The sequence below is a fragment of the Capra hircus genome, chromosome 3 (assembly GCF_001704415.2).
Source record: "Capra hircus breed San Clemente chromosome 3, ASM170441v1, whole genome shotgun sequence".
Taxonomy (NCBI): domain Eukaryota; kingdom Metazoa; phylum Chordata; class Mammalia; order Artiodactyla; family Bovidae; genus Capra; species Capra hircus.
The window spans coordinates 98,522,649-98,548,604 of NC_030810.1; the positions used below are offsets into that span (position 1 = coordinate 98,522,649).

A 25,956-nucleotide genomic window follows, 5' to 3' on the forward strand; every position below is an offset into this window, starting at 1 on the left:
CTGAGCAGTTTCTACGGCAAGTGTCAGTGTAGATTTATATGGCTGGGACCAGTCCTTTATAACATAGTGTGCTCTTTTCATTGTCCTTCTGTTCAATTTACCAATGATTTTTAAAATCTCGTTTATCTTCAGAACACACAGATATCTGCCCTTCGAAATGATCCGAAACCTCTCCCACAACAGCCCCCAGCTCCAGCCAACCAGGACCAGAATTCTTCCCAGAACACCAGGCTGCAGCCAACTCCCCCCATTCCGGCACCAGCACCCAAGCCTGCCGCACCCCCTCGTCCCCTGGACCGGGACAGTCCTGGGGTAGAAAACAAACTGATCCCTTCTGTCGGCAGCCCTGCCGGCTCCACTCCACTGCCCCCAGACAGCACCGGGCCGAACTCAACGCCCAACAACCGAGCCGTGACCCCTGTCTCTCAGGGGAGCAATAGCTCTTCAGCAGATCCCAAAGCCCCCCCGCCTCCGCCGGTGTCCAGTGGAGAGCCCCCCACACTGGGGGAGAACCCTGATGGACTATCTCAGGAGCAGCTGGAGCACCGGGAGCGCTCCTTACAAACGCTCAGAGATATCCAGCGAATGCTTTTCCCCGATGAGAAGGAATTCCCAGGAGGACAGAGTGGGGGACCCCAGCAGAACCCTGGGGTATTAGATGGACCTCAGAAAAAACCAGAAGGGCCTATACAGGCCATGATGGTTCAATCCCAAAGCCTAGGTAAGGGACCTGGGCCCCGGACAGACGTGGGGGCTCCGTTTGGCCCTCAAGGACACAGAGATGTGCCCTTTTCTCCAGATGAAATGGTTCCACCCTCTCTGAACTCCCAGTCTGGGCCCATCGGACCCGACCATCTGGATCACATGACCCCTGAGCAGATAGCATGGCTGAAATTGCAGCAGGAGTTCTATGAAGAAAAGAGAAGGAAGCAGGAGCAAGTGGTCGTGCAGCAGTGCTCCCTCCAGGACATGATGGTCCATCAGCACGGGCCGCGGGGAGTGGTCCGAGGGCCGCCCCCTCCGTACCAGATGACCCCTGGTGAGGCTTGGGGGCCGGGGGGCGCAGAGCCCTTTGCCGACGGGATCAACATGCCCCATTCTCTGCCCCCGAGGGCCATGGCTCCCCACCCCAACATGCCAGGGAGCCAAATGCGCCTCCCTGGGTTTGCAGGAATGATAAATTCTGAGATGGAGGGGCCCAATGTCCCCAACCCAGCATCGCGACCAGGTCTTTCTGCAGTCAGCTGGCCAGACGATGTGCCAAAAATCCCAGACGGTCAAAACTTCCCGCCTAGCCAGGGCGTCTTCAGTGGTCCTGGCCGAGGGGAGCGCTTCCCAAACCCCCAAGGATTGTCTGAAGAGATGTTTCAACAGCAGCTGGCAGAGAAGCAGCTGGGATTGCCCCCGGGGATGAGCGTGGAAGGTATCAGGCCTGGAATGGAGATGAACAGGATGATCCCAGGCTCCCAGCGCCATGTGGAGCCAGGGAATAATCCCATCTTCCCGCGAATACCAGTGGAGGGCCCACTGAGCCCTTCCAGGGGTGACTTTCCAAAAGGAATGCCCCCGCAGCTGGGCGCTGGCCGGGAACTCGAGTTTGGGATGGTTCCCAGTGGGATGAAGGGAGATGTCAGTCTAAATGTCAGCATGGGATCCAACTCTCAGATGTTACCTCAGAAGATGAGAGAGGCTGGGGCGGGGCCCGAGGAGATGCTGAAGCTCCGTGCGGGTGGCGCAGACATGCTGCCTGCTCAGCAAAAGATGGTGCCTCTGCCGTTTGGCGAGCACCCGCAGCAAGAGTATGGCATGGGCCCCAGGCCGTTCCTCCCCATGTCTCAGGGTCCAGGCAGCAACAGTGGCTTGCGGAATCTCAGAGAACCCATGGGGCCTGACCAAAGGACTAACAGCCGGCTCAGTCATATGCCACCACTACCTCTCAACCCTTCCAATAACCCCACTAGCCTCAACACAGCTCCTCCCGTTCAGCGCGGCCTGGGGCGGAAGCCCGTGGATATATCTGTGGCAGGCAGCCAGGTGCATTCCCCAGGCATCAACCCTCTGAAATCTCCCACGATGCGCCAAGTCCAGTCACCGATGCTGGGCTCACCCTCGGGGAACCTCAAGTCCCCCCAGACTCCATCGCAGCTGGCAGGCATGCTGGCAGGCCCAGCTGCCGCTGCTTCCATTAAGTCCCCGCCCGTCTTGGGGTCTGCTGCTGCTTCGCCTGTTCACCTCAAGTCTCCATCACTTCCCGCCCCGTCACCTGGATGGACCTCGTCTCCAAAACCTCCCCTTCAGAGTCCTGGGATCCCTCCAAACCACAAAGCGCCCCTCACCATGGCCTCCCCAGCCATGCTGGCAAGTGTAGAGTCAGGTCAGTATGTTCTCATCCTCACAGTTGCACCTATAGCCAGAGATTGTGAAAGCCTGGTTTACGTACTTTTAAGAAAACTGGTATCCTAATTATGCAGCCAGAGGAGGGGGCTTTTGCCAAGATGGATGTATTTGTGGCAAGGTGCAGAGTTGGTACTCCCATGGGGTTATGCTCAAGTGTTCAATCCTGGTGAAGATTTATGGGTTTCAGTGCAAAATATGTTTATGGGATAGGACTGGGAGGAGAATGGGAAATGCATATCATTTCACTGAACGATTTACATTTGCACAGGGAACTCTTATTGGTGAAATAAAATGTCTTAACAGTGGATAAATGTGTTTCCTTTTAACACCAGCCCTACTCACTTCAGAGGTCTGCTTTTGTGTTAAGAGAGTGTGAGTGTCATCCCAAGCAAAGAGGGGAGACTGCTGAGAGACTTGAGTGGTTCTCGTAAATATGTGTCGACCATCGAAACAGTTTCCAAAACCTTCTCCTTGGTAGACTGCTATTCTCACAGATCAGCTGCAATTTATTAGTATTTTCTTCCTAGGGGAAGTTCTCACTGATGATGGTGGTTTTGTGAACAGGACCAGAGGCGGTCAGTAGATGAGCACTGAGGTGTAAATACTAGGTCTGTGCTGCCTCCACTTGAGAAAGACTAGAATCAGAATGAGATCGGAGATTTATCCTACCAGGTTAAAGTGTGTCTCTCCGTTGGGTAGCAGTTCTCTATAAAGCAGTCCAGTGGAGCAGCCCCCTCAGACCTTTCGAGTGCAGACATCTTGGTGGCGGAAATCAGTCAGGAGCATGTGTAGGGTGCTTTGGTCAGTACCTGGGGTGGGATGGCTCATCTGGCTTCCAAACACACTTAACGCCAGAGGCAAATTCTGAATTGTGATTGGCAAGGGTAAGAGATCCACTTATTTCCCATTGTTTTAGTGAAGGAGTTTGTGAGACGTGGTTTTCCCAAGTTTGAGCTAATATTTCTCATGCATCCTTGGTGCGTTGTCCTGCCATCTGCTGAGCTGTCACCTCCATCGCACGCTGCCATCTCCCTCTGCACACGCACGGAGCTTGACTAGAAGACTGATGATTCATGTCCTGGGTCTAATAACACTGTCCCGTTCATTTGTCTCATTCCTGGCCCTGCTAGTTCATAATCAAAGGCCCAAGAACCTTCAGGAGAATCTAATTCCCTGCCTGTTTTATTTTGCTTTCTTCTCCTAGGTGGCCCCCCACCTCCTACAGCCAGCCAGTCTGCCTCTGTGAGTATCCCGGGAAGTCTTCCCTCTAGTACACCTTACACCATGCCTCCAGAGCCGACCCTTTCCCAGAACCCACTGTCTATTATGATGTCTCGAATGTCCAAGTTTGCAATGCCCAGTTCTACCCCGTTATACCACGATGCCATCAAGACCGTGGCCAGCTCAGATGACGACTCCCCTCCAGCTCGTTCTCCCAACTTGCCATCAATGAATAATATGCCAGGTAAGAAATCAGGAAGATAGGATATGGCCCTATTGCTTTGAAAGAAGAAAAACGTCTTGTGTTTTCTTTATGTCTGTAGACCTCGATAAGCTGGACGTTCAGCAGATTGAAAAAGTATACCATCTGAGTTAGTTTCAGTAAAACTAAAATGTCTTGTCTAGAGGAAGAGAATAACACTTTTTTGGATTAGCTTATTTAATTCTGTGTTTGTGGATAAGAAAGCAAGTTTCTTTAGAGTTCTTGTCATTTTCTTACAGAAGTTCTGATGCTTCTGTGTACCTCGATGTGCTTATTTTTAGGTGGCTCCTCCTGGAGCGAGACTGAAAGCAGTATCTTTTTAATATGCTGATAGGAATGTCTTGAGTCCTCAACTATTTTCCTGAAAGAGCAGCCTCAAACCACAAGCAGCCACAGAATTTCAGACAATGGAAGACCCCTATTTCCTAGAGAAGCACTTTGTTTAGGCCTACAGAGAAAATAAAATTCCTCCCTTCCCTTCTCATTTTGTTCTCCTTCACTCCTACACCTCCCATCTCCCCACATGTCACTAACAGGAAAGGATATGAGAGGGCAAAGGTGGTCAACAAAGAGACCATAATAACTTCAGCCATGAGTTTCTGGTTCCAGTTCCATTCTGATTGTTAAGAATGCTTCTTATCATCAGTCAGGTTAGGGCATGCTCCATGGATGGCACAAGCATCATTCTTACCATACTCGGTGGTTAATTTCATGGAGAGACCAAATATTTAAATGTCCCAGAGGCCATGGTAGAACCTGTGTGTTTTCCTTTTCCGTTAAAAGTTAGCTTTTCTTCACCATTTTATGTAATCTAGAGTTTTAAATGCTCTCCCTATAAGGCAGTGTGAAATAGATGTCACATTATCAATTGAAAAAGGCCTGTTTGGTTTCCTCATTGCTGTTGCTTCTGATTCTTGGACTTGTAGGACTGATGAGTCCTCTTTCTCCAAAAAGGACCGTACTATAGGTCATCTAGGCAAATTGTTTTCTTCTGAATTAAATACCTCCAATGAAGAAGACTGTACTCATTTGTGTATTAACTTGTAACTTTTCACTCAGGAGACTTTCTTTCTAGGTGTCTTCTATACACGTATATGTCATACAGTTTAAAGCTCAGTCATACAGTGCCTCGTGGAGTTGTTCGTTTGTGTGCCCCAGAATGTGTTATAGCCTTCCTGAGGGTACATTGTGCATTGTGTATTTTCTCAGCACAGTCCCATGCACATTTGATGCATAGTAACTTTTTTGGTTAATTTTATTTATAATAGTTTTTCTGAGTTACTTTTGGTGAAATTGATTCCTTTGATATCTTTATTTTTCTAGGAATGGGCATTAATACACAGAATCCTCGAATTTCAGGTCCAAACCCCGTGGTTCCAATGCCAACCCTCAGCCCAATGGGAATGACCCAGCCACTTTCTCACTCCAATCAGATGCCCTCTCCGAACGCCATGGGACCCAACATACCTCCTCATGGAGTCCCTATGGGGCCTGGTTTGATGTCACACAATCCTATCATGGGGCATGGGTCCCAGGAGCCTCCAATGGTACCTCAAGGACGCATGGGTTTTCCCCAGGGTTTCCCTCCAGTTCAGTCTCCTCCACAGCAGGTTCCATTTCCTCACAATGGCCCCAGTGGGGGGCAGGGCAACTTCCCAGGAGGGATGGGTTTCCCAGGAGAAGGGCCTCTTGGCCGCCCCAGCAACCTGCCCCAAAGTTCAGCAGATGCAGCACTTTGCAAGCCTGGAGGCCCAGGGGGTCCTGACTCCTTCGCTGTCCTGGGAAACAGCATGCCTTCAGTGTTTACAGACCCAGATCTACAGGAGGTCATCCGACCTGGAGCCACCGGAATACCTGAGTTTGACCTGTCTCGCATTATCCCATCTGAGAAGCCTAGCCAGACACTGCAATATTTCCCTCGAGGGGAAGTCCCAGGCCGTAAACAGCCCCAGGGTCCTGGACCTGGGTTTTCGCACATGCAGGGGATGATGGGTGAACAAGCCCCCAGAATGGGACTAGCATTACCTGGCATGGGAGGTCCAGGGCCCGTGGGAACTCCAGACATCCCTCTTGGTACAGCTCCGTCCATGCCAGGCCACAACCCTATGAGACCACCAGCCTTTCTCCAGCAAGGCATGATGGGACCTCACCATCGGATGATGTCACCAGCACAATCTACAATGCCCGGCCAGCCCACCCTGATGAGCAATCCTGCTGCTGCCGTGGGCATGATTCCTGGCAAGGAGCGGGGGCCTGCCGGGCTCTACACTCACCCTGGGCCTGTGGGCTCTCCAGGCATGATGATGTCCATGCAGGGCATGATGGGACCCCAACAGAACATCATGATCCCCCCACAGATGAGGCCCCGGGGCATGGCCGCTGACGTGGGCATGGGTGGATTCAGCCAAGGACCTGGCAACCCAGGAAACATGATGTTTTAAGCTGCTAAGACTGGATGTGCCCATCCTTGTTGAGATGAGATTCCAGGTCCTGAGAGCTGCTATGAGGGCGTTCCAGGAGCACTGTTGGTCATGCAATAGGAGAACAGAGACCCAAGGGCTGCTTTGGGGGCGGGGGGAACTCGAGAATGTATGGATTTATCTGAAAACAAATTATTCATTTAATCAACAGGTGTGTTTTTTTTAAGATTTATTTTTTAAAAATTATTTTTGTGGACTTGGGTATCCCGTGATGGCACCTCCTTTTGGGAATCTGTAGCCGTGCTTTGAGAATCGCCATGGGTCACGTGTTGCACCGTTCTCTGTATGTTTACGTCCTTTGGACTTGGCTTCTCCCAGGATTCTTTTCTGGTTTTGTTTTTGCTTGGGGCTTTATTTTTTTGTGTACTGTACTATATTGTAAAAGGGATTTTAGCAGAGACTTTAGTCTTTGGGACAAGAGGAGAACAGGAATGCTGGGCTGTTTACTTTAGGTGGAGAATCCATCTTCAGACCTTTGGACTATTTTCTTTCAACTCCAGTGTATAGAAAAACCAAACTACAACCTCAGAGCAGAGTATTAATGAAAAGCACAAAAAAAGGAACTAAGTTCAGCGAGGGGTGGGGGAGGGGGAGATTTTTCTTTTTAAAAATAATGACGCTTAGGACTTTTGTTTTCCAGTGTAAGTGCTCTCAGCACTGTCTGCCTCTCCCAGTCTACAGACCCACCTGCACATTTTTCTCTTGTTTTCCCTCCCCTCTCCTTCCCCGTCTCTTGGTTGAGTGAGTTTCCCCTGTTGTGTCCCTCACTGGTGACCCCCTGCTTCGCTCCTCTTTTTCCCTTTGGCAGCTGCAATACACGGTGATACTTTGGGGAAATAAATCTAAGCAAGCCTCACCTTCCATGCCGAGCATCGTCCCGGCTCCATGAGGGAAAGGTCTGTCTTTGGGATGCTCGACGGTCTTTGCCCTTCGTCTTTTCTTCCCCATCCTACTCTTCCCTGCCCACCTTGTTTTCTGTTCTCCTTTTATTAGGAATTCCCAAGTGAATTTTATTAATGTGGGAGTGGAACAGATGCTAAAAGCTATCCAGGATTTTGTTTTTCTGTTTTTAATTTTGTGGTTCCTTCCCTTTCCTCCCCCTCCCATGCGTAAAACGTTCTGTGTAACCTCCATTAAATTTGGTACAAAACCACTCACCAGAGCTGTGGTGTCAGAAAAATAAAATATATTGTTTCTTACAAAATTGGACTGTCTTTTCTTTTTGTCCGTTTGGATTCCTGTTTGCTGAGTATTAGGTATAGTGGTTGCCATGTGACCCAGGAACGTAGCACCGTTGTATCAGACTTGATCGACAGGGTGAAAGTTAGGGAAAGTATAGAAAAGTGCTTTTGCAGATGAAGCGTATTGCTTGCTGTTGAGGAGTAACTGCTCTTGTAGATTGATCCAGTGCTGTTCCTGTCTCAGGCGTGAAATCTTAGCTGTAGGCAGAAGAGCAGCCCTGGTGCCCACGGCCTCATCTCTGGAGGCAGCTCATGGTCTTTACTAGGAATTTTTGTGAGGGCCAGTGTAATGGTGTGAAGTATTTAAGAAGGCCAAAGTTACAGTCATTTGAAAAACTATGAAATGTCCCTGGAGCTTGTTAAAGTAACATATTATTAACTGTGTGTGCAAACGTGGGTTTCTGTGGTCCGTTCTGCCTCCCCGCTTCCCTGCCTATCACGGTCCCCTTCTGCCAGCCGTGCTCAGCCTACACAGTTCCCTTCCACACACACACCTTCAGCACGTCAGTGTATGAGCCCTGCAAGGTAAGCGTCTAAGGGACCGGCTGCTTTTGTGTTCTGTGCAGTTAGGTTTCTTCTGGTGTATGTATTTCTTGTGAGTTAGAGGCATCTTCAGCTGAGCAAGTGGGTGTCTGTGTGCGTGTTTCCTCCCAGGTGAGGGAATCTAAGTGAGGAGCAGCAGGTGCAGTTGTCTGCAAACAGACTTGTACAGATTGGGCTCTGCCAGAGCCCCAGTCTGAGTTTGACCTATGAACGTTTCTCTCCGTGAAATGGTTTTGAGAGTCACTTTCTTTTCTGCCCTCAGCAACCCTGTCTTCTCAAGAGCCCCAGACCGCAAAAGTGAGATTTGAGTTGAGTACCTCCTCTACCAGCCACCTCCACCCCACATGTGTTCTCTTGTGAACTTTTGAGGGGCCATAGGAAGCAGGTAGTAAATCATCTCATTTGGAGATGAGAATACCAAGCTCACAATCAGATCTTTACAGATGAACCTAAGCAGTGAAAATTTTACATTGTGGAGAAATTAGAGTACAAGGATTTTGTTTCAGGGATTTAGCCCTATCCCTAGGTTCTCTAGGCTTTGAACAAATAAGAATAGGGAAACAGCTAAGCGTGCGGGCACGCAAGATGAGAGCCCTGAAAGGAAGGCTGGGACCCGGTGGTGGTCCACTGGTCTGGCTTCATGGGCAGCCCCACTCTCTGTTGCATCTCTGTGCTGTGGTCACTGATGCTGTGTGGTCCCTTTGCTTCTGTCCCAAGGAGGGAGACAAAGGCAAGTAGGAGTTTTGTAGACCCCCACTGGGAGAGGCTGGACGTGTGGCACTCTGCATGTCCTTCCCCTGCTGGAGAACTTGTAGCAGTGCAAATCAGCTTAACCATTTCAAAGTAGTTGGGTTTTGAAAAGACCATAAATCTTCATTCGTTTACATTAGCCATATATGTTTCATCATGATCCATCTGATATGATAAACTTCATTTAGGGTTTAAATGTCACAATTTCTAATTTGCTAATCTTGCTATGAAATAAAGTCATGTTTGGCAGATTGGGTGCTTTTGCATGAGGAATAAATGATGCAAGATTTTTTTAAAAATTCACAAAAGGGTGATAAAAATAATTCATGTTAACATAATCCCATGAAACCCAAGCTAGTCTCTCCCACCCCCTGCCCCTCCTGAAATTTTGGGATTAAATGAAGGAAGTGCAATAATGTGTTGCTTCATTCCAGGCTAAGTGGTAAGGTTGTGGATCATAGCATTTTTTAAGAACGAATGAAGCATATGTGGTATTTTCCTTAAAATAACGTGAAACAAAGTGATTTACTTTTTAAAAGAATCTGCACCTGTAAATGAAAACAAGCAAACAAAACTGGAGACGCCTTATGAAGGGGCAAGAAAAATAAGTTTTTAAAACAATTTTGTATATTTTAAAGCTATTCTTTAAAAAATTGATCCAAAATTTCTGCCATCCTCCCTACTCTCCTGTACTTCTAGATGTTGTGATCATGACACAACTTGTGTCACTGAAGCAGCTGCACAGGCCCCAGAGTGGTTAATGCTCTGCTGTCACGTGTTGACTTTCTTAATAATCTTTGAGCAGAGGCCCCATATTTCCATTTTTATACTGGGCCCCACAAATGAAGCAGCTGGCCCTGTTAGGAATAAGAGAATTCTCAGCAGCTCCAGAGCAGTGCTGGGATCCGGGTCTCTCTTCGTGCTTTCTCTATCCCAGTGGCCAGGGGTGACCCCAGACAGGGTGGGTGCTGTGTTCTGTTTAAACCGTCTACACTTCAGTCACTTCCTTTTCCTTTTCTGAGTACCTTCAAAGTGCTCAGAGGAGAGGAAAGCTGTATTTAACCCAAGGATTCATTTATTAGCAACCATTTAGACAGCGTCTATTGTGTGTCAAGAACTGCGCTAAGACGGGCCAGGAAACACGTGTTGTAAATCGACATTCCATACTCTGATCGCTGCCATGGGGAAAGTGCCAGCTGAGTGCTACTGGCCAGAGAGGAAGGTCCAGGGAAACTGCCATGAAAGGTGCTTTTGAACTTAACTCTTGAAGGAGGAATCACTTCCCAGTGGAGGGTGCTGGTGGGCTTTAAATAGGACATGGGGGCAGCAAAGGCCTGCTTCTTGCAACAGGGTGGCTCTTTAAGGGAGGGAGGTGGAGAGAAGAAATGAGCTCAGAGAGAGCAGGTCATGGGAGAACCCAGCGTGGCCCAGGGAGTTTGAACTTCACAGCTTTAAGCAAGGGAATCTGGTGATCAGATAGATTCTGCAGAAAGATTACTGTGCTGGGTGTGGAGGACAGGGTGGGGATGGAGTGAGAGAACCACAGGAAGATTTTGCAAAAACTTGTTTATTCTACAAAATCTTTAAACTCACAGACTCATCTCTCTTGCTTTAAAAAAACATCAAATTGGGTCATATTTCCTCTGCTGCTTAATAACTTGAGCCTACTGCCACTTTCTTTTCTCTAACCCAGACAACTCATATTTTTCAAAGTCACAAACACCTTTTTAAGAAAAGTCAAGGGAGCTTAATTTGGTGGTAAAATTTTAATGACACATTTAAAGCAAACAGTTTATAGCACACAGAAACCAATTTGTGGCCCAATATTTTATATTGGAGGGAGTTAAATAATAAACTAAGTTAAAAAGAAGATACACTCTAAGGGTTGTATAAATAACAAAGCCTCTGACGTGGCTCCTTATCTGGGTTACTGTAACAGACGGGATCTGTTTTCTGCCTGTAGGTAACCACACTTTGACTGTTAACTTTCTGGCCCAGTGCTTAGTTGTGCTTGGCAACCAACACTGCCTGGGGAAGAGGGTAAGCAGATGATCACAGAAAGAAGATAAAGAGAAAGTTCAGAAATGAGTGCCTCACACATATTTAAAGCATGAAAAAAATCCAGTTATTTCATCAAACATACGAGAACTCAGGCTTCCCTTGCAAAACCCCACCTCAGAGCCCGAAGCAATTATGAGGGACCCTGGGGTTCCAAAGAACAGGTTTAAAAACACAATCCAGCCCTAAGAAAGTTCAGGTCTGCCCTGTGGCGGGGGGAGGGGAACAGGACAGGACATGATGCGTGATTCTGGGAAGTCTGGTTCTTCATACTATACAGCCTGCCCACAGCTCTTTGCTAGCCTCCCTCTTCCTTTGTCCTGTGGCTGGAAGGGGAAGGGAAGGTGTAGTCGTTCAGTCGTGTCCGACTCTTGCGACCCCATGGACTGTAGCCTACCAGGCTTCTCCGTCCATGGGATTCTCCAGGCAAGAATACTGGAGTGGTTTACCATTTCCTTCTCCAGGGGATCTTCCCAACCCAGGGATCGAACCCAGGTCTCCCGCATTGGAGGCAGATGCTTTAACCTCTGAGCCACCAGGGAGCTAGGGTCAAAGGTGAAAGAGACTTAGAAATCTTAATGGTATTTAGTGTCCCTGGTGGCTTAGCAACAAAGAATCCACCTGCAAATGCAGAAGATGCAGGTTCGATCCCAGTTCGATCCCTGAGTAGAAAGATCCCCTGGAGGAGGAAATGGCAACCCACTCCAGTATTCTTGCTTGGAAAATGCCATGAACAGAGGAGCCTGGTGGGCTACAGTCTATGGGGTTGCAAAAAATTGGACCCAATTTAGCAACTAAACAAAATTACTGTCCAGGGTGGATTTAACTTTTCAAGATTTTTTTTCCCCCACAGCTTAAGTTCTGTTGAAAACTCCTGGGAGCCTGTTTCTCCTCTTTGTCAGTCTTTCAGGAGCTTTTATCTTCCCCGTTTCCCACATAGAAACCCCACAGCTCTACATGCATTTCCTCTCCTGGAGCTCCCAGCCACCCCCATGAGTCAGTCTGATCTAAGCACGTGCTGTTGGATGTGCTTTATGAGCTCTGGGGCGCTGGCCTCTGGCTGCCCAGTTCCCAGCACCAAACACAGTCCGGCCAGGCCCAGCACCTTGCTAGACACTGAGTCATCACCACTGCGTTCACTCAAAATGTATTTGGTTACAGGGAGTCATGGATTACTGTGATTTATTTTGTTCTCCAAACAGCAGGAGGTCTCCCAAGCTTTGGTGAAGTTCTCTATTCTAGCTGTCAGTAGTTCAGCTATTAAAAATTTTTATATACACACAGACAGATTTACTTATACAAATGTATATGTACTTTTAATATACTAGAGTATGTAAATAATTAAATGCCAGTTTTGAAATGTCAGTACACTGTTGTAAAGATGAGTTGGTTTTCCCTTGTCAAGGAAGCTACACAATCCCTAGGGTCTCTTTATTTCTCTTATGCTTAGTGTCTGCAAGAGCTTTAAAATATAACCATTGTGATTTAAATGTAATAATAACAATAAGGAAAAACAGGGATCGCAGCCATACGAAGTATGAAGCAGTCTTTAGCATTATGTACCAGGATCCATGGTTTCAACAAGGGCCTTATACGGAGCACTGAGCATTTATCTTCTATCCTGCACTGTGCTGGGCACAGTGGAGTAAAAGGAAAGTATAACAGCTGCCTACAAGGAACCTACGTCTAACTGAAGAGATATACACTAGCAATAATGGCAAAAGTGGACCACATGCTATTCTTAGTATATTTCGTGTTCATAGTTCATATTGAAATAATTACTAAGTTAGCTAATCAAGACAGACTGGAGCCACCAGGGAAGCCCCTAAACAACAAAGCAAGGACCATATAGAGTGCAGTTATTGGGCTTATGATCATGCCTTTGACCCTCTTCCTGCAGAGCATTCCCATCAGCATACAAACATGCCCTGGGCTCGGCCCTGGGCCTCCTGCTTACTCTTCTAATCCATCCAATCACAAGTCACTAAATACCATCTGTGTAACTGTAAGCCTAGAATTTCTCTCTCCCTCTCAGCGTATCCATAGGAGTTCTAGACAGTCAACTGGAACCTTCAGCACTGCCTTGTGTCTTGCTGGCACCTCAAACTTAAGTCCTAAACATTTGCATTTCCCCCAAATCTAATCTCCATATCCTATTTCCCCATCACAGTAAATGATCTATATCCATCCATCCAGTTATCATGTCAGACACACAGGAGTCATCTTTCATCCTTTACTCCTCACGTAAAACCATAAGCAAATCCTTTTATGTCTATTGCCAAGAAATATCTTAAATCTGTCTACTTCTCTCCATCCCTCCAGATAAAGTCACCATCCTTCACATGGTCCATTACATTCAGTTCTTAACTGCTACTTCCACTCTTGCTCTCCTTCAGTCTGTTCTCCAGAGTAGCCTGAGTCATCTCAAAAAGTGTCTAAATCATATACATCAGTTCCTTCCTTAAAACCCTCCAATGGCTTTCCAGTATAATTCATATAAAATCCAAGATCTTTAACAGTGCCTACCAGGCCCCAGGCATTCTCCAGTTTCACCGCATGCCGTTCTCCTCGCACTCACTATGCTCCAGTCAAACCACTCTAATTCTAGTACCTCCGATGTGCCACACTCTTCCTGCCTCAGGAATCACACACTGGCTTTCTGTACTGGCATGCTCTTGACTCTGGCCTTCCCCTTTCCCAACGGCTGACTCCTTCACATCCTAAGGGCTCAGCTCCTCAGAAAGGCCTTTTCTGATTACCCCAACAAAGTACTACTCCCCCATCCCCAACACACACACATCATCATTTTGTAGTACAACATCCTACTTGTGTCCTTCATGGCAATTATTTATTCTTTCTCACTTACTCCACGAAGTCAAGAACCAAAGGATCAGTGTGAGTCTGGGTGGCCAGGAAAGATTTTGTATGACCCTTCCTTCCTTTCATTCAACAAATATTTACTGATTGCTTTCAGAATGCAAGTCCTATGCTAGTGCTGGTGAACGAGTGATGAACAAGAAAAATTCGGTTTGACAGATGGATACAGAAACTGTGAATCAGTACCGTCTTTCTAGAGTCTATAAATATGCATTAATATACGATATTTGTTTTTCTCTTTTTGACCTCACTCTGTATAATAGGCAGTGGACACTTGGTTACTTCCACCTTTTGGCTGTTGTGAATACGGCTGCTATAAACATAGGTATACAAAGATCTGAATCCCTGCTTTAACTTCCTTTCCCTTTAGCTTTTTTTCCTTAGTCTTTAATGTAAGTCAACTTCATTAAGTGTAACTGCTGGATCATATGGTAATTCTAAGCTTGATTTTTTTGAGGAATTGCCATAGTTTTCCACAGTGGCTGTGTACTATTTTACATTCCCACCAAGAATGTACAAGAGTTCCAATTTCTGTGCATCTTTGCCAACACTAGTTATTTTCTGTTTGTTTTTTTACAATAATAGCCATCCTAATGGGTATGAAGTGGTTTGGGTTTGCGTTTCCCTGATAACTAGTGATGTTGAGCATTGTTTCATGTGTTTATGGCCATTTGTATATTTCCTTTAGAGAAATGTCTATACAGGTCCTTTTTCCATTTTTGAATTGGATTGTTAGTGTCTGTTGAGTTGTAGGAGTTCTTTATATGTTCTAGGTATCAATTCCTTATCCAGTACATGATTGTATCTCCCACTCCATAGGCTACGTTTTTGCTGTAGACAGTGTTCTTTGAGGCAAAAAATTTTGATCATGTCCAACTTACCTATTTTTTTTCTTTTCTTGCCTGTGCTTTTGGTGTCATATCCAAGAAATCATTGCCAAATCCCAAGTCATGAAGCTTTCTCCCTATGTTTTCTTTTAAGAGTTTTACAGTCAGAGCTAATCTTTAGACTGACATCAATTCAGTAATTCATTAGTATTTTAAGCATACCTTCATAATCCCAAGTCTACCATCAGCCAGCTCACATTTTCCATCTTCCTATTAAGCAATTAGTTGTCTTATCTATTCTTTTAATGAGTACCTACAAAGCTAAGAACTATGGATACAGCAATGAAGTGGTCAGAAATGGCCCCACCTTGCTCTCACCAAGTTCTATTGATTAAAGAAGTCAGACACTGAACAGGTATAGTATGAAGGCACAGGTATAATATGAAAGAAGAAAAGGAAGCTGCCAACAGGTAAGACTGAGAAACATAAAATAACCCCAAAGATTTTATCAATTTCTTGGGAATCTTTGACTTACTGGTTTATTAACCTAAATAAAAGAAATAGTCTAGCTAACTACTGATCCCTAGTGGGAATTACTGCTTTCTTCCCTAAATGCTCACCAACTTCTACTCAAGAATCCATTCTAGGCTCTACTGGGGCCAAGGAGCTCTTGTTTTTCAGACTGTAGAGTCCAACATTTCATGCATTTTAATACAAGGACCACATTTGCCTTTGTACTTTGGCTCTCTGAGACTAAAAATCTGAGAGTATCTTGGGACTTCCCTGGTGATCCAGTGGTTAGGAGTTGGTCTGCCAATGCAGGGGACATGGGTTTCATCTCTGATCCAGGAACTAGGATCCCATATGCTGTGAGGCAATTGAGCCCACACACCCAACTACTGAAGCCCATGCGCCCTAAAGTCAATGCCCTGCAATGAAAGAAGCCACCACAAAGAGAAGCCCCTGCTTTCTGCAACTAGAGAACACCCGTGCACAGCAACAAAGAGCCCTGTGCACTGTAATGAAGACCCAATGAAGCAAAAAAAAAAAAAAAAAAAAAATCTGAGAGCATTTTAATTTATCTTAGATAATTCTCTGAAGTAACAGCTATAACTTCTTTACCTACCTTGGGATATTACTCAATGGATAACAATATCTGAAGTCATTAAAAGCAACTGGATGTTATATCCTCACCTCTTTCAGGTTTTCATTCCTCCTAACAATGTTTGTTTGGTAAGTTTTGGCTTGAAGATTGGTTCTCCTTATAAGAGAGACTTGAAGCCTTCCCTGGTGGCTCAGAAGGTAAAGAATCTACCTGTAATGCAGGAGGCTAGGGTTTAATCCCTGGGTCAGGAAGATCCCCTGGAGAAGGGAATGGCAACTCAGTCCAGGATTCTTGCCTCGAGAATTCCATGGGCAGAGGAGCCTGGAGGAGGAGCCTACAGTCCATGGGGTCACAAAGAGTCAGACACCACTAAACGAACTAAAAGTAAAAATAAGTAATTTCTTGTTGTTGTTCAGTTGCCAAGTTGTGTCCAAATCTTCTCGACCCCATGAACTGCAGAAGCACACCAGGCTTCTGACAAAATGTGATCTACTGGAGGAGGGAATGGCAAACCACTCCCGGATACTAGACATGAGAATCTCATGAACTGTACAAAAAGGCAAAAATAAGTCCTAGGAAAGACTTACTAGGAAGGAGAGCAGAATTTGGAGTTAAAGGATTTTGTCCTGTCTCTCTCCTTTATTAAATCTTTTCCCCCAGATATTGGGGCCTATATTTGATTTTTTCATTATATTCTCAGAATATAGTTTAAAAGCCTTAGCTTCCCCTCCACACCCACCTCACCCAAGCCTCAGGTATCATGGATTAAAAATTGTGGGAGTTGGGGAGAAGTGCTTGTTGGGGGTTGAGGAAGTGCTGAATGTAAAGTGATGCTGTGGCAGCTACATGTGGACCGTTGGAAATAAAGGCTGAGACGTTCGGACTAGTTATAAAGGTGTGAATTCCTCTGTGAGAAATTGAGATGAGTATGGATTCTCTCTCAATGGAAATGAGAGAAGAGAGTCACATGGAAGGCCAAGAAATAAGTCATGAAAGACTGGCACAATCAGCAGGGAGGAGAAGTTCCAGCAAAAGAAACTGAAACCCATTGATTAAGAAGAAATGATCTTCCTAGACCTTTAGATCTAACTCACCTCTCTCACATAACTGATGAGAAAATGGTTGTCCAGATAAAAAAGAATATGTCCCTGGAGTAGCTACAAAAGTATAGAGTTGCATAAATCCGGAAGGAGTGAGAAAGTGGCTTTTAAGCAGTAGGAAGTGGTCCATAGGGCCAGACGGTACTAAGGAATTAAAGAATGTGAGGGTACTAAGAATGGGTCTCAAAATTAATTAAATGATGCGTTGGTCTTCTGGTATACAGTTTTGGTAAAGAAAAAAAAAGAAAAGAAAAGGAAGCCAGACTGCAAGGTCAGTATCAGAGGAAAGGGTTTGAATGTGAAAGAGACAAGGAGATGGTGAGTTATATGCACTCAGCTTGACAAGAGAAATAAGATGATAGCTAGAAGGAAAGGAGAAATAGAGTTTAAGATAATGGAAATATTACTATTTTAAGACAGAAGGGAGGAATCAATTGAATGAGAGGGATGGAGGATACAAGAGAACTCCTGCCATCCTTGACAGAAAGATCACAGAAGCAGAAAAGAAACCAGAGCACAGATGGAGGTAAGCTTTGGAGAAAGGAAGATACTGGAAAGAGAAAAGAGGAAGGTACCACAAGTGGTGAAGGAGACAAAGCAAAAGGAAAGCCACACCCCAGAGGACAGGTGTAGGGGTAAAAGGGGAGAAAACCAAGCTGACCTCAAGGTCAACAGCGGGAATCTGAGTCCAGCCTCTGCCTCTCCCTGGATCATTGACTTTGATCCCTCTGAGCCAGCAGCTTTACACTGGGATGTCACAGTCTTCACATGAGGCTGGTATCAGTTAACACAGGTGCATATGCCCAGTACAACCTAAGTTATCAGAGCATTTATGAGATTCATCCCAGGACTCACAATGCAAAAGAGAACGTCTGAAATGGCTGCTCCAGTGAGTAAATTCAAAAGCTCACAAGAGGTGTGCTGGCTAGGCAATGGGAAGGTTCTAGCTTGAAATTCCTTATCTTCTTTCAGAAGAGAGACCCAGGAAGCCCTGTTGTTGCTCTCCTGGATTCTGAAAGGCAGCACAGAAAAGCCTTAAAGAAAGAAGCACCAGAGCGGAAATTTCAAGATGGGATGGCGGGAGCAGTATCAAGAAGGTGCTTTCAAGAGCTACTCATCCTTAGAGGCTCCAAGCCCAAGCGGCCCAAGGTGATGGTAGCAACACTCAACAGGGTTATACTGAGGTCACCGGATTCCCAAGCACTCCTCTCTTCTTTAAAAAGTTCAGAATTATCAAATTAGAGGACCAAACCCCAGCCCTGACCACATGAAAGACAAAAGGAGGCTTGCCTCTGACTCAGACTGTTCACAGGGAATGAAGGATGCTGTGGAATTATAGGACTGTAGGTTCTCAGAGTGGGCAGACTTTACAGGTCATTTATTCCACCACTTGGCTGGTCTGAGACCCTTTCCCATACTCTGGCTAAATGCCCATGTAAGCTCAAAATCCTGCAGTGACAGGAACCCTCACACATAGCCCAGTTCATGCATGGAAGCTCTGACTATTTCATGGATTATCCTTATATTGCTCTGTATGTCCCTGTAGCTTACATTCTGGCCTAAGTGTGGTCCTTAAGACACACATAAATAAAAGCTTTGATGTGCCCTGAGCCCTTCCATTCCTCCCAGAGATGGTCCATCTCCAGTTGACCTGCTTGTCTGTCTTTGCTCTCTGAGCACAGCTCTCTGGGAGTGCTCCGAGCTGGGCAGGACAGGACCATCACCTCCTTCATCTCAGGGACCAGCACAGACACAGCACATTTAGAATTTTGAGGAATGCATCATGTCATTGACTCACACTGAATAAATTGTTCACTCTAACATCTATCCTGTTGTGGGCAATTGATTGTGAGATTAAGAGCTTAGTATTTATCCCCAGTAAATTTCACCTTGCAATATTTGGCCCAGAATCAAAAAAAAAAAAAAAAAAAAAAAGATATCAATATGGACATCTAACACACTTATTCACTCATTCAGTCATTCAGTTACCTATTTCTTCCAGCTTTATGCTTTTAATAAATGTAATTAGCCTATACTCTATGTATTTATTCAGTTGTGTTGTTTTTTTGCAAACCATTGAAAAACATGTCTGAAAGGGCAGAGCCTACCATACAACACGCAACACCTCCTTGAAGAATGACTGACTGCCGCATTAGTGGTTTTATTAATTCAGCAAATTTATTCACTTAATATGTGTCAACACAGAATATGCCAAGGCATGATCTCTGTGCTGGAGAGACAGGAAAGCAAACAAAGCAGACAGACGTCCTCCTGACTATAGAGGGAGAGACAGAGCATAACACGCATGCTACTACTAACACTAGCTGACATTTACTGAGCATTTCCAATATCCCTAGCATTGCTCTAAACACTTTGCATGTTTATTCTTCACAAAACCTTATGAAGTAAATCATTATTCCCATCTTATTGATTAGGTATACTGAGGCAAAGAAGAGTTAAGACCCTTGCTCAGGACCACACAGATCCTAAAGGACGGAGCATCAGTGCAGGCAGTCTGGCTCCAGAGCCTGTCTGTCTAACCACTGAGTTTCTATTGTGTCTCTGCAAAAGCAAACACTAAATTAGACATATATATTAACATGCAAGGAAATATCCTCATATGAAAAGGAGTGACATTTAAGCTGAGGTCTGAATGACAAGAAGGAGCCAACACATCATAGAACAGCAAGCCCTCAGTAGGGATGAGGGCTTTCCTGGTGGCTCGGTGGTAAAGAATCCAGCTGACAATGCAGGAGACACGGGTTCGATCTCTGGTCCGGGAAGATCCCACGTGCCATGGAGCAACCAAGCGAGTGTGCCGCAACTATTGAGCCTGTGCCCCAGAGCCCATGTGCTGCAGCTACTGAAGCCTGCGTGCCCGGGAGCCAGTGCTCCGCAACAAGAGAAGCCACCGCAGTGAGAAGTCTGTGCCCCGCAACGAGAGAGTCGCCCTACTCACCACACCAGAGGAAAGTCCAAGCAGCAGCGAAGATACAGCACAGCCAAAAAAATTAATAAGTTAAAAAAAAAAAAAGAGGTAGGGGATGAGGCTGGAGAGGTGAGCAGAGGGGCTATTACGAGGGGTCTTGTGTACTAGGGCCTCCTAGGGATGTAGCTCTAGGAATTCAAGCAGTTATGAATATGCACAATTGCTTTAGTATCCAGCCTACATGTGTGCTAAGTCACTTCAGTCATGTCCAACTCTGTGACCCAATGGACTCTAGCCCACCAGGCTCCTCTGTCCATGGGACTCTCCAGGCAAGAATACTGGAGTGGATTGCCACGCCTTCCTCCAGGGGACCTTCCCGACCCAAGGATCGAACCTGCATCTCTTATGTCTCCTGCATTGGCAGGCAGGTTCTTTACCACTAGCGCCACCTGGTCTACATGTGACCGTTCTGTCCACGAATATGCCATGAATGGTTTCCTGTCCTAATCCCCATGCATGATCCAAGATGCCCCCTTTACACCCTGGCAGCTCCTACCTAGCTCACTGGTGTACGTCAAGACACACTCTGGACCCACAGTCAGGATTCAGCATCCATTACATCTCCAGTGTGCTGGCCACATCACAGCCTCTCTGATCGTCAGTTTCTGGGGATTTTCCACATTGTTCCAGAATGTTATCTCACTCCTCGCACTAAGGTATTAAGCATCTGTCGACACTTAGATCTACAGAGCAGTCACTCTTTCAACCCTTCCCCTTCCTGATCTCTTCCATTCTTCTCCCCACAAAGCCCAGGTAAGCTGTGTCTAACGTTATGCATCTGGCTTCCATTACTAACGGCTCCAGGGACTGCTCTCTCATCTCCCAGAAGCCCTGCTGGTTTGACCCCATCAAGTTCTACTTACCCAAGTGTTATACAACCCTCCCCTTAATTACACACTCAATCAGTTCCTCCGAGCTCAGCCATTTGTGGTCTCTGGGCAGCCCCCGGCTGCTCTTCTGGAGGGAGCTCCCAGGCTGGGCCTTGGCAAGCCTCTGAAACACCGACTGGGTTTCTAAGGCCATGGTGCCCAGAGTTGAAAGCCTTGCTGCTATTTCACACTCTATTTCCTTCCAAATTAATTCTCTGATGAATACTGTCCTTTGCAGTGATTCAGTGCAGGCCATTTCCTTACATCTTTCCTTTTACCTTTGAGATTTTTAATCTCTCTCTCCAATCCAGATTTTCCTCTGCAGAAAGCCTGCCTTAGGGAAAAATGCCCTGCTTTCCAACCAACATAAACAGCCCTACCCCACAGCACACTTCCTTTACTGGTTTACCTAGGCCCGACCTTTGATTTCAAAGCCCATGCTTGCACTCTCTAAACATCCCTGCACCACAAGGAGTGACTCAGATTTTAGGGGCTTACAGTGAGCTGTTGAATTCTAATTTCTTTAAGCCCCAAATACATGAAGATGAGGATTCAAAGGTTTATACTTAAGCAGTTACCACATTCCAGACCCTTTTATATAGTTATTTTGCTTTACATTCTCTACCACTTGCCCCCTCTAACCTACAGATAGCATCCCCATCCTCAATATACAAATGAAGAAAGACTTGATCATGTTGAGTTACTCAAGGTCAGAGTCCAAGAAAGTGGTAAAGCTGGAATTCAAGCCCCTGGCCCTTTACTCCAAGGTGGGTGCACTCACCACCCCACAGGAGTGCTTAAGCACCTCTAGAACAGTCACCAAGGGGACTTCCCTGGTGGCCCAGCGGTTAAGATGCTGTACTTCCACTGCAGGGGGCGTGGGTTCAATCCCTGGTCAGGAAACTAAGATGCCATGCCATGCAGCCAAAAAAATTAAGCAAAGATTTCCCTGGTGGTCCAGTGGTTAAGAATCTGCCTGCCAATGCAGGGGACACAGGTTCAATCCCATCTAGGAACTGAGATCCTACGTGCTGTGAGACAACTAAGCCTGTGCGCCACAACTACCGAGCCCACGCGCTGCAGCTGCTGAACCTGGAGCACCCTAGAGCCCATGCTCTACAAGAGAAGCCACTGAAATGAGAAGCCCATGCACCACTAGAAAGTAGCCCCTGCTCACTGCAACTAGAGAAAGGCTGCACGCAGCAGTGACGACCCAGTGCAGCCAAAAGTAATACATAAATACATAAAAATCAGTTTTTTTAAAAGAAAAAGGTCTGCTTAAAAAAAAATGTTTCTTTAATGTTATTTTTAAAAAAATAGTCACCAGGATCATACTACCAATGGAACGCCATCCAGGACAGGGCGCCCACTACCTCAACTGCCAGGCAACATTCAGGAGCCACAGAGGGGCTTTTCTGACAATACTTTGAGCAACGCCTCATGTGTTTTTTGTTTGTTTTAAACTTTTTTTTTTCTTTTTGTCAATTGCCTCACATTTGTATAACACTGTGACATTACAGCATGCTTTATACACCTGACCTGTGTGAACCCTGGGGTAGTTCTGTGAACAAGGCACCATATTAGAGTCCCAGTATACAAATGAGGATCTGCAGGCTTGTTAACAGGAAGTTAGTAGAATGTCCTAAGTCACATGGAAACTACCTGCAGAGGCAAGACTTGAGCTCAGGGAAGACAGGCTTTGTATTGGGGAAAGTGTTTCTCTCCTCTCCGCACTTACCCTTGGACAGGGACCAGGATCCTAGAGGTTGATGGGGTGGACTGGGACGGTCCGGACTGCATGGCCGGTTCCCTTGGCCACTAGAGGGCAGGGTCTGAGCAGAGCACACAGCCCGCTCCCCAGAGAATTCCCCAGGTGGCCAAAGGGACCCACACCTGCCCGTGCAGAGCCAGGGTGCACAGCAAAGCACAGCTCTTGGCCCCAAAGCTGAAGAATGATACTTCCCTGGTATATATTAAAGTAGCTGCTCTTAAACCCCCCAGCCTTCTTCACAGGTATATGAGCAGTGCCCTAGATAAGTCCAGCTGAGGAGAAGGGGTGCCAGGCATCACTTGCAAAGATGCAAGTTTCTTATAATAAACAAGCCAGCACACCAGGACCCAGTGCCCTGAGGTCTGGGGGTGTGGGTGGAATAAAAACTCTTTCCTCCTCCCTCTCTCCAGGTGGATCTTTCAGTTTTGATGTCCTTGCTGTCCTTTCAAACTATGTCATTCAGTCGCTAAGTCGTGTCCGACTCTTTGCAACCCCATGGATTGCAGCATGCCAGGTTTCTCTGTCCTTCACTGTCTCCCGGAATTTGCTTAAACTCATGGCCATTGAGTCGGTGATGACATCCAACCATCTCATCCTCTGTTGCCCCCTTCTCCTCCTGCCCTCAATCTTTCCAAGCATCAGTATCTTTTCTAATATGTTGGTTCTTCGCATCAGGTGGCCAAAGTATTGAAGCTTCAGCTTTAAACTATCTACATGAAACTATTAAAGGAGAGTCAGCACAGCAGTGCCTGGCCTTGTCTTTACCAGTTATTTCATCCCAGTGCCTACCAGGGCCAAGAGCTCCTAAGATAAGCCATGAGGCCCTCCGGACGGTCTCTCAGGTGAAGTTCCCAAGAAGTCAGCCTATCTGAACAGGCTTGGTTATGTGGGGGGAGAGGAGTGACCATTCTCCTGTCTCCTGGGAGGCCCTTTACTTTGCCATCCAAGGGTGAGATCCCCTCTGGAAATTATTTCAACCTTAACAACACTCATTTTAAAAGCATTTAGAGAAACCAGTCGAGGCTAAGGGCAGGTTAGGCTATGCTGTGCTTAACATCTCCATTTTACATTTCACATCCATCCTCAGAACAAATTGTCAGGTTAGGGAAATAGTAACATCACTGTTTTGCAGTTGGGAAAGCATAAGCTCGGAAAAGTTAAATGTCTTGCCCACAGTCACACAACTAGCCAGAGAGGGGCCAGGGCTCTCCTGCACACATAGGCGTGCTCTCCTTGGTAAGGGCAAGCAGAGGGAAGCACGGCCCGCAGAGGGGGCGGCTGGAAAGAGCAGTCCAAAGCACCTGACTAGTTGAGGAAACTAAAGTTAGTGCTGAGCCCAGTGGGACAAAAAGGAGCATTTGAAGGCTCTTACATTTACTCAGTTCTCACAACAACCCTAATTAGTTAATAAGTTGATAATAATTATTTCCATTTTACATGTGAGGAAAAGCAGGCTCAGACACCTGTCCAAGGGCCACAAAGAAACAGCTGTTAGCATCAGAATGTGAACCCAGCAGAAGCCTTGTTTCCCTTACTCCATGCTTCCCCCTGGTGGTGAGTGGAGAAGAGTGCACAGAAGCCCCCTTCCTGCAAAGCAGAAACAAGGATAGGGAGCCGTCAGAAGCCATTCAGTGAATCTTGTTCCAGTGAATCCTGTACTTGGCTCTAAGAACATAGCAAGGGACAAGACAGGTGCCCCCTACTGACGGACAGACAGAAACACAGGAGGTATCCAGATGCGAGGGATAGGGACTTCCCAGGTGGTTCAGTGGTTAAGACTCCACACTTCCAATGCAGGGACCGTGGGTTCAATCCCTGGTTCTAAAACTACTACATTCTGTGAGGTGTGGCCAAAGAAAAAAAAGAAGTACAAGAAAGGGAAGAAGGAATTCTCAAGATAGCAACACAGAAATTCTGCCTGAGTTTCCGACCATCAAGATGGCAATACCAGCTCTTACCTGAGTCCCCTTCCTAAAGACTTGCTGGTCCCCACGATTGTATTAGCCAACTCCTTAAAAAAAAAAAGTCTCTCCCTCTCCTAAAAAAAAAAAAAAGGGAGGGATAGTTGGGCAAGAGAGGGTGTGTTGGGGGTCAGGGAAGGGAAGAGTGTGTCACAAGGGCCAGAGGGCAAGACACTTTTCTTGAAACAGTTCAGTCTGGGGATGTGTGAGGCGGCATGAAGGATGAGGCTGGAGAGGCAAGCAGGGGCCACGTTTCAAAGGAGATGACCCACTAGAAAGGGGCTGAGTAACCTGGGAGGATAAGTGTGAGCCCAGGAGAACGGGGGCAAAGGGCATGTGCTCACTCTACGGATGCGTGACTACTAGCACGTGCCAGGCACGATTCTCAGCACTGGCCACACATGGTGAACAAGGTGAAGTCTGCCTTCATGCAGCTCACGTTCTTGTCAGAGAGATAGATAAATACACAAATGTGTAATATCAAGCACTGAGAAGAACCACAGTGGAAAAGAGGGCAGGCGGACTGGTTTACTTGGGCTACCAGCGCAAAATACTACAGACCAGGTGGCTTAAACAGTAGAAATGCATTTCCTGGCGGTTCTGAAGTTCACGGTCATGGTGTCAGCAGGGCTGGTTTCTTCTGAGGCCTCTCCGCTTGGCTTATAGATGTCCATCCTCTCCCTGCGTCTTCGCGTGGCCTTCCTTCTGTGTCAGAGTCCTAACGCTCTCTTCCTTATCCAGCCATATTGGATTAGGGCCCATCCATATCACCTCTTTTTACCTTAATTACCTCTTTAAAGGCTCTACTCCAATACAGTCACATTTGAGGTACTGGGGGTTAGGACTTCGAAATATGAATTTTAAGTGGACATAAGTCAGCCCATCACACAAGGAGACAGAATGTAATTGGGCTGTAGGTAAAGGGGTGGATCTGAAATGTCTCATATAGGACAATATGGAAGGGTTTCCCAGAGATGACTAGTGAGCTGAGATCTGAATGAAGACAGGGAGCTAAAAATGCCCATGCCTAGGAGAATATTCCAGAGAGGGGAAGAGCGATTACAAAGAGCCTGAGATGAGGACATGCCTTGGGACTTCTTGGGAAACAAGAATAGTATGGCTGGAGTCCATTGAGTAGAGACAGGGAGGAAAGGAAGTTACATAAAGACCTTGACCGCCATTATGACTGGCCCTTTTTTTGAGATGGGAAGTCTGGCAAGAATTCTGAGCAGAAGACTGACATGATCTAACTCGTATTTTATTTTATTTGGATAATTCAAATATTTATTTAATTTATTTATCTTTTTTCAATGAGCAACAACTTCAAGTTTATAGGTAGGAAAACAATTAGCAAACCAGAATGGTTAGCTACATAAAACAACTCTTGTCTAGTACCTTCTCTTAGATGGAGCCCCTGAATGGCAATGTGACTCGTATTTTAAAAGCAACGCCTGTGTTGGGAATAAATTAGCAGAGAGTGAAAGCACAGAAACACGAGACATGGC

At 46.2% G+C, this 25,956-nt stretch overlaps 1 protein-coding gene across 3 annotated transcripts in view; it reads left to right on the forward strand.

Moving 5' to 3' along the window:
• BCL9 (B-cell CLL/lymphoma 9) overlaps positions 1-6,960 on the forward strand; it is a 95,408-nt gene extending 88,448 nt beyond the window's left edge. For all 3 annotated transcript variants that reach the window (XM_018046002.1, XM_018046004.1, XM_018046003.1), the window contains exons 8-10: positions 133-2,374; positions 3,602-3,862; positions 5,204-6,960. In XM_018046002.1, the coding sequence (XP_017901491.1) occupies positions 133-2,374; positions 3,602-3,862; positions 5,204-6,321 (3,621 nt within the window). In that variant the 3' untranslated portion in view covers positions 6,322-6,960. The remainder of the gene's footprint in view (positions 1-132; positions 2,375-3,601; positions 3,863-5,203) is intronic.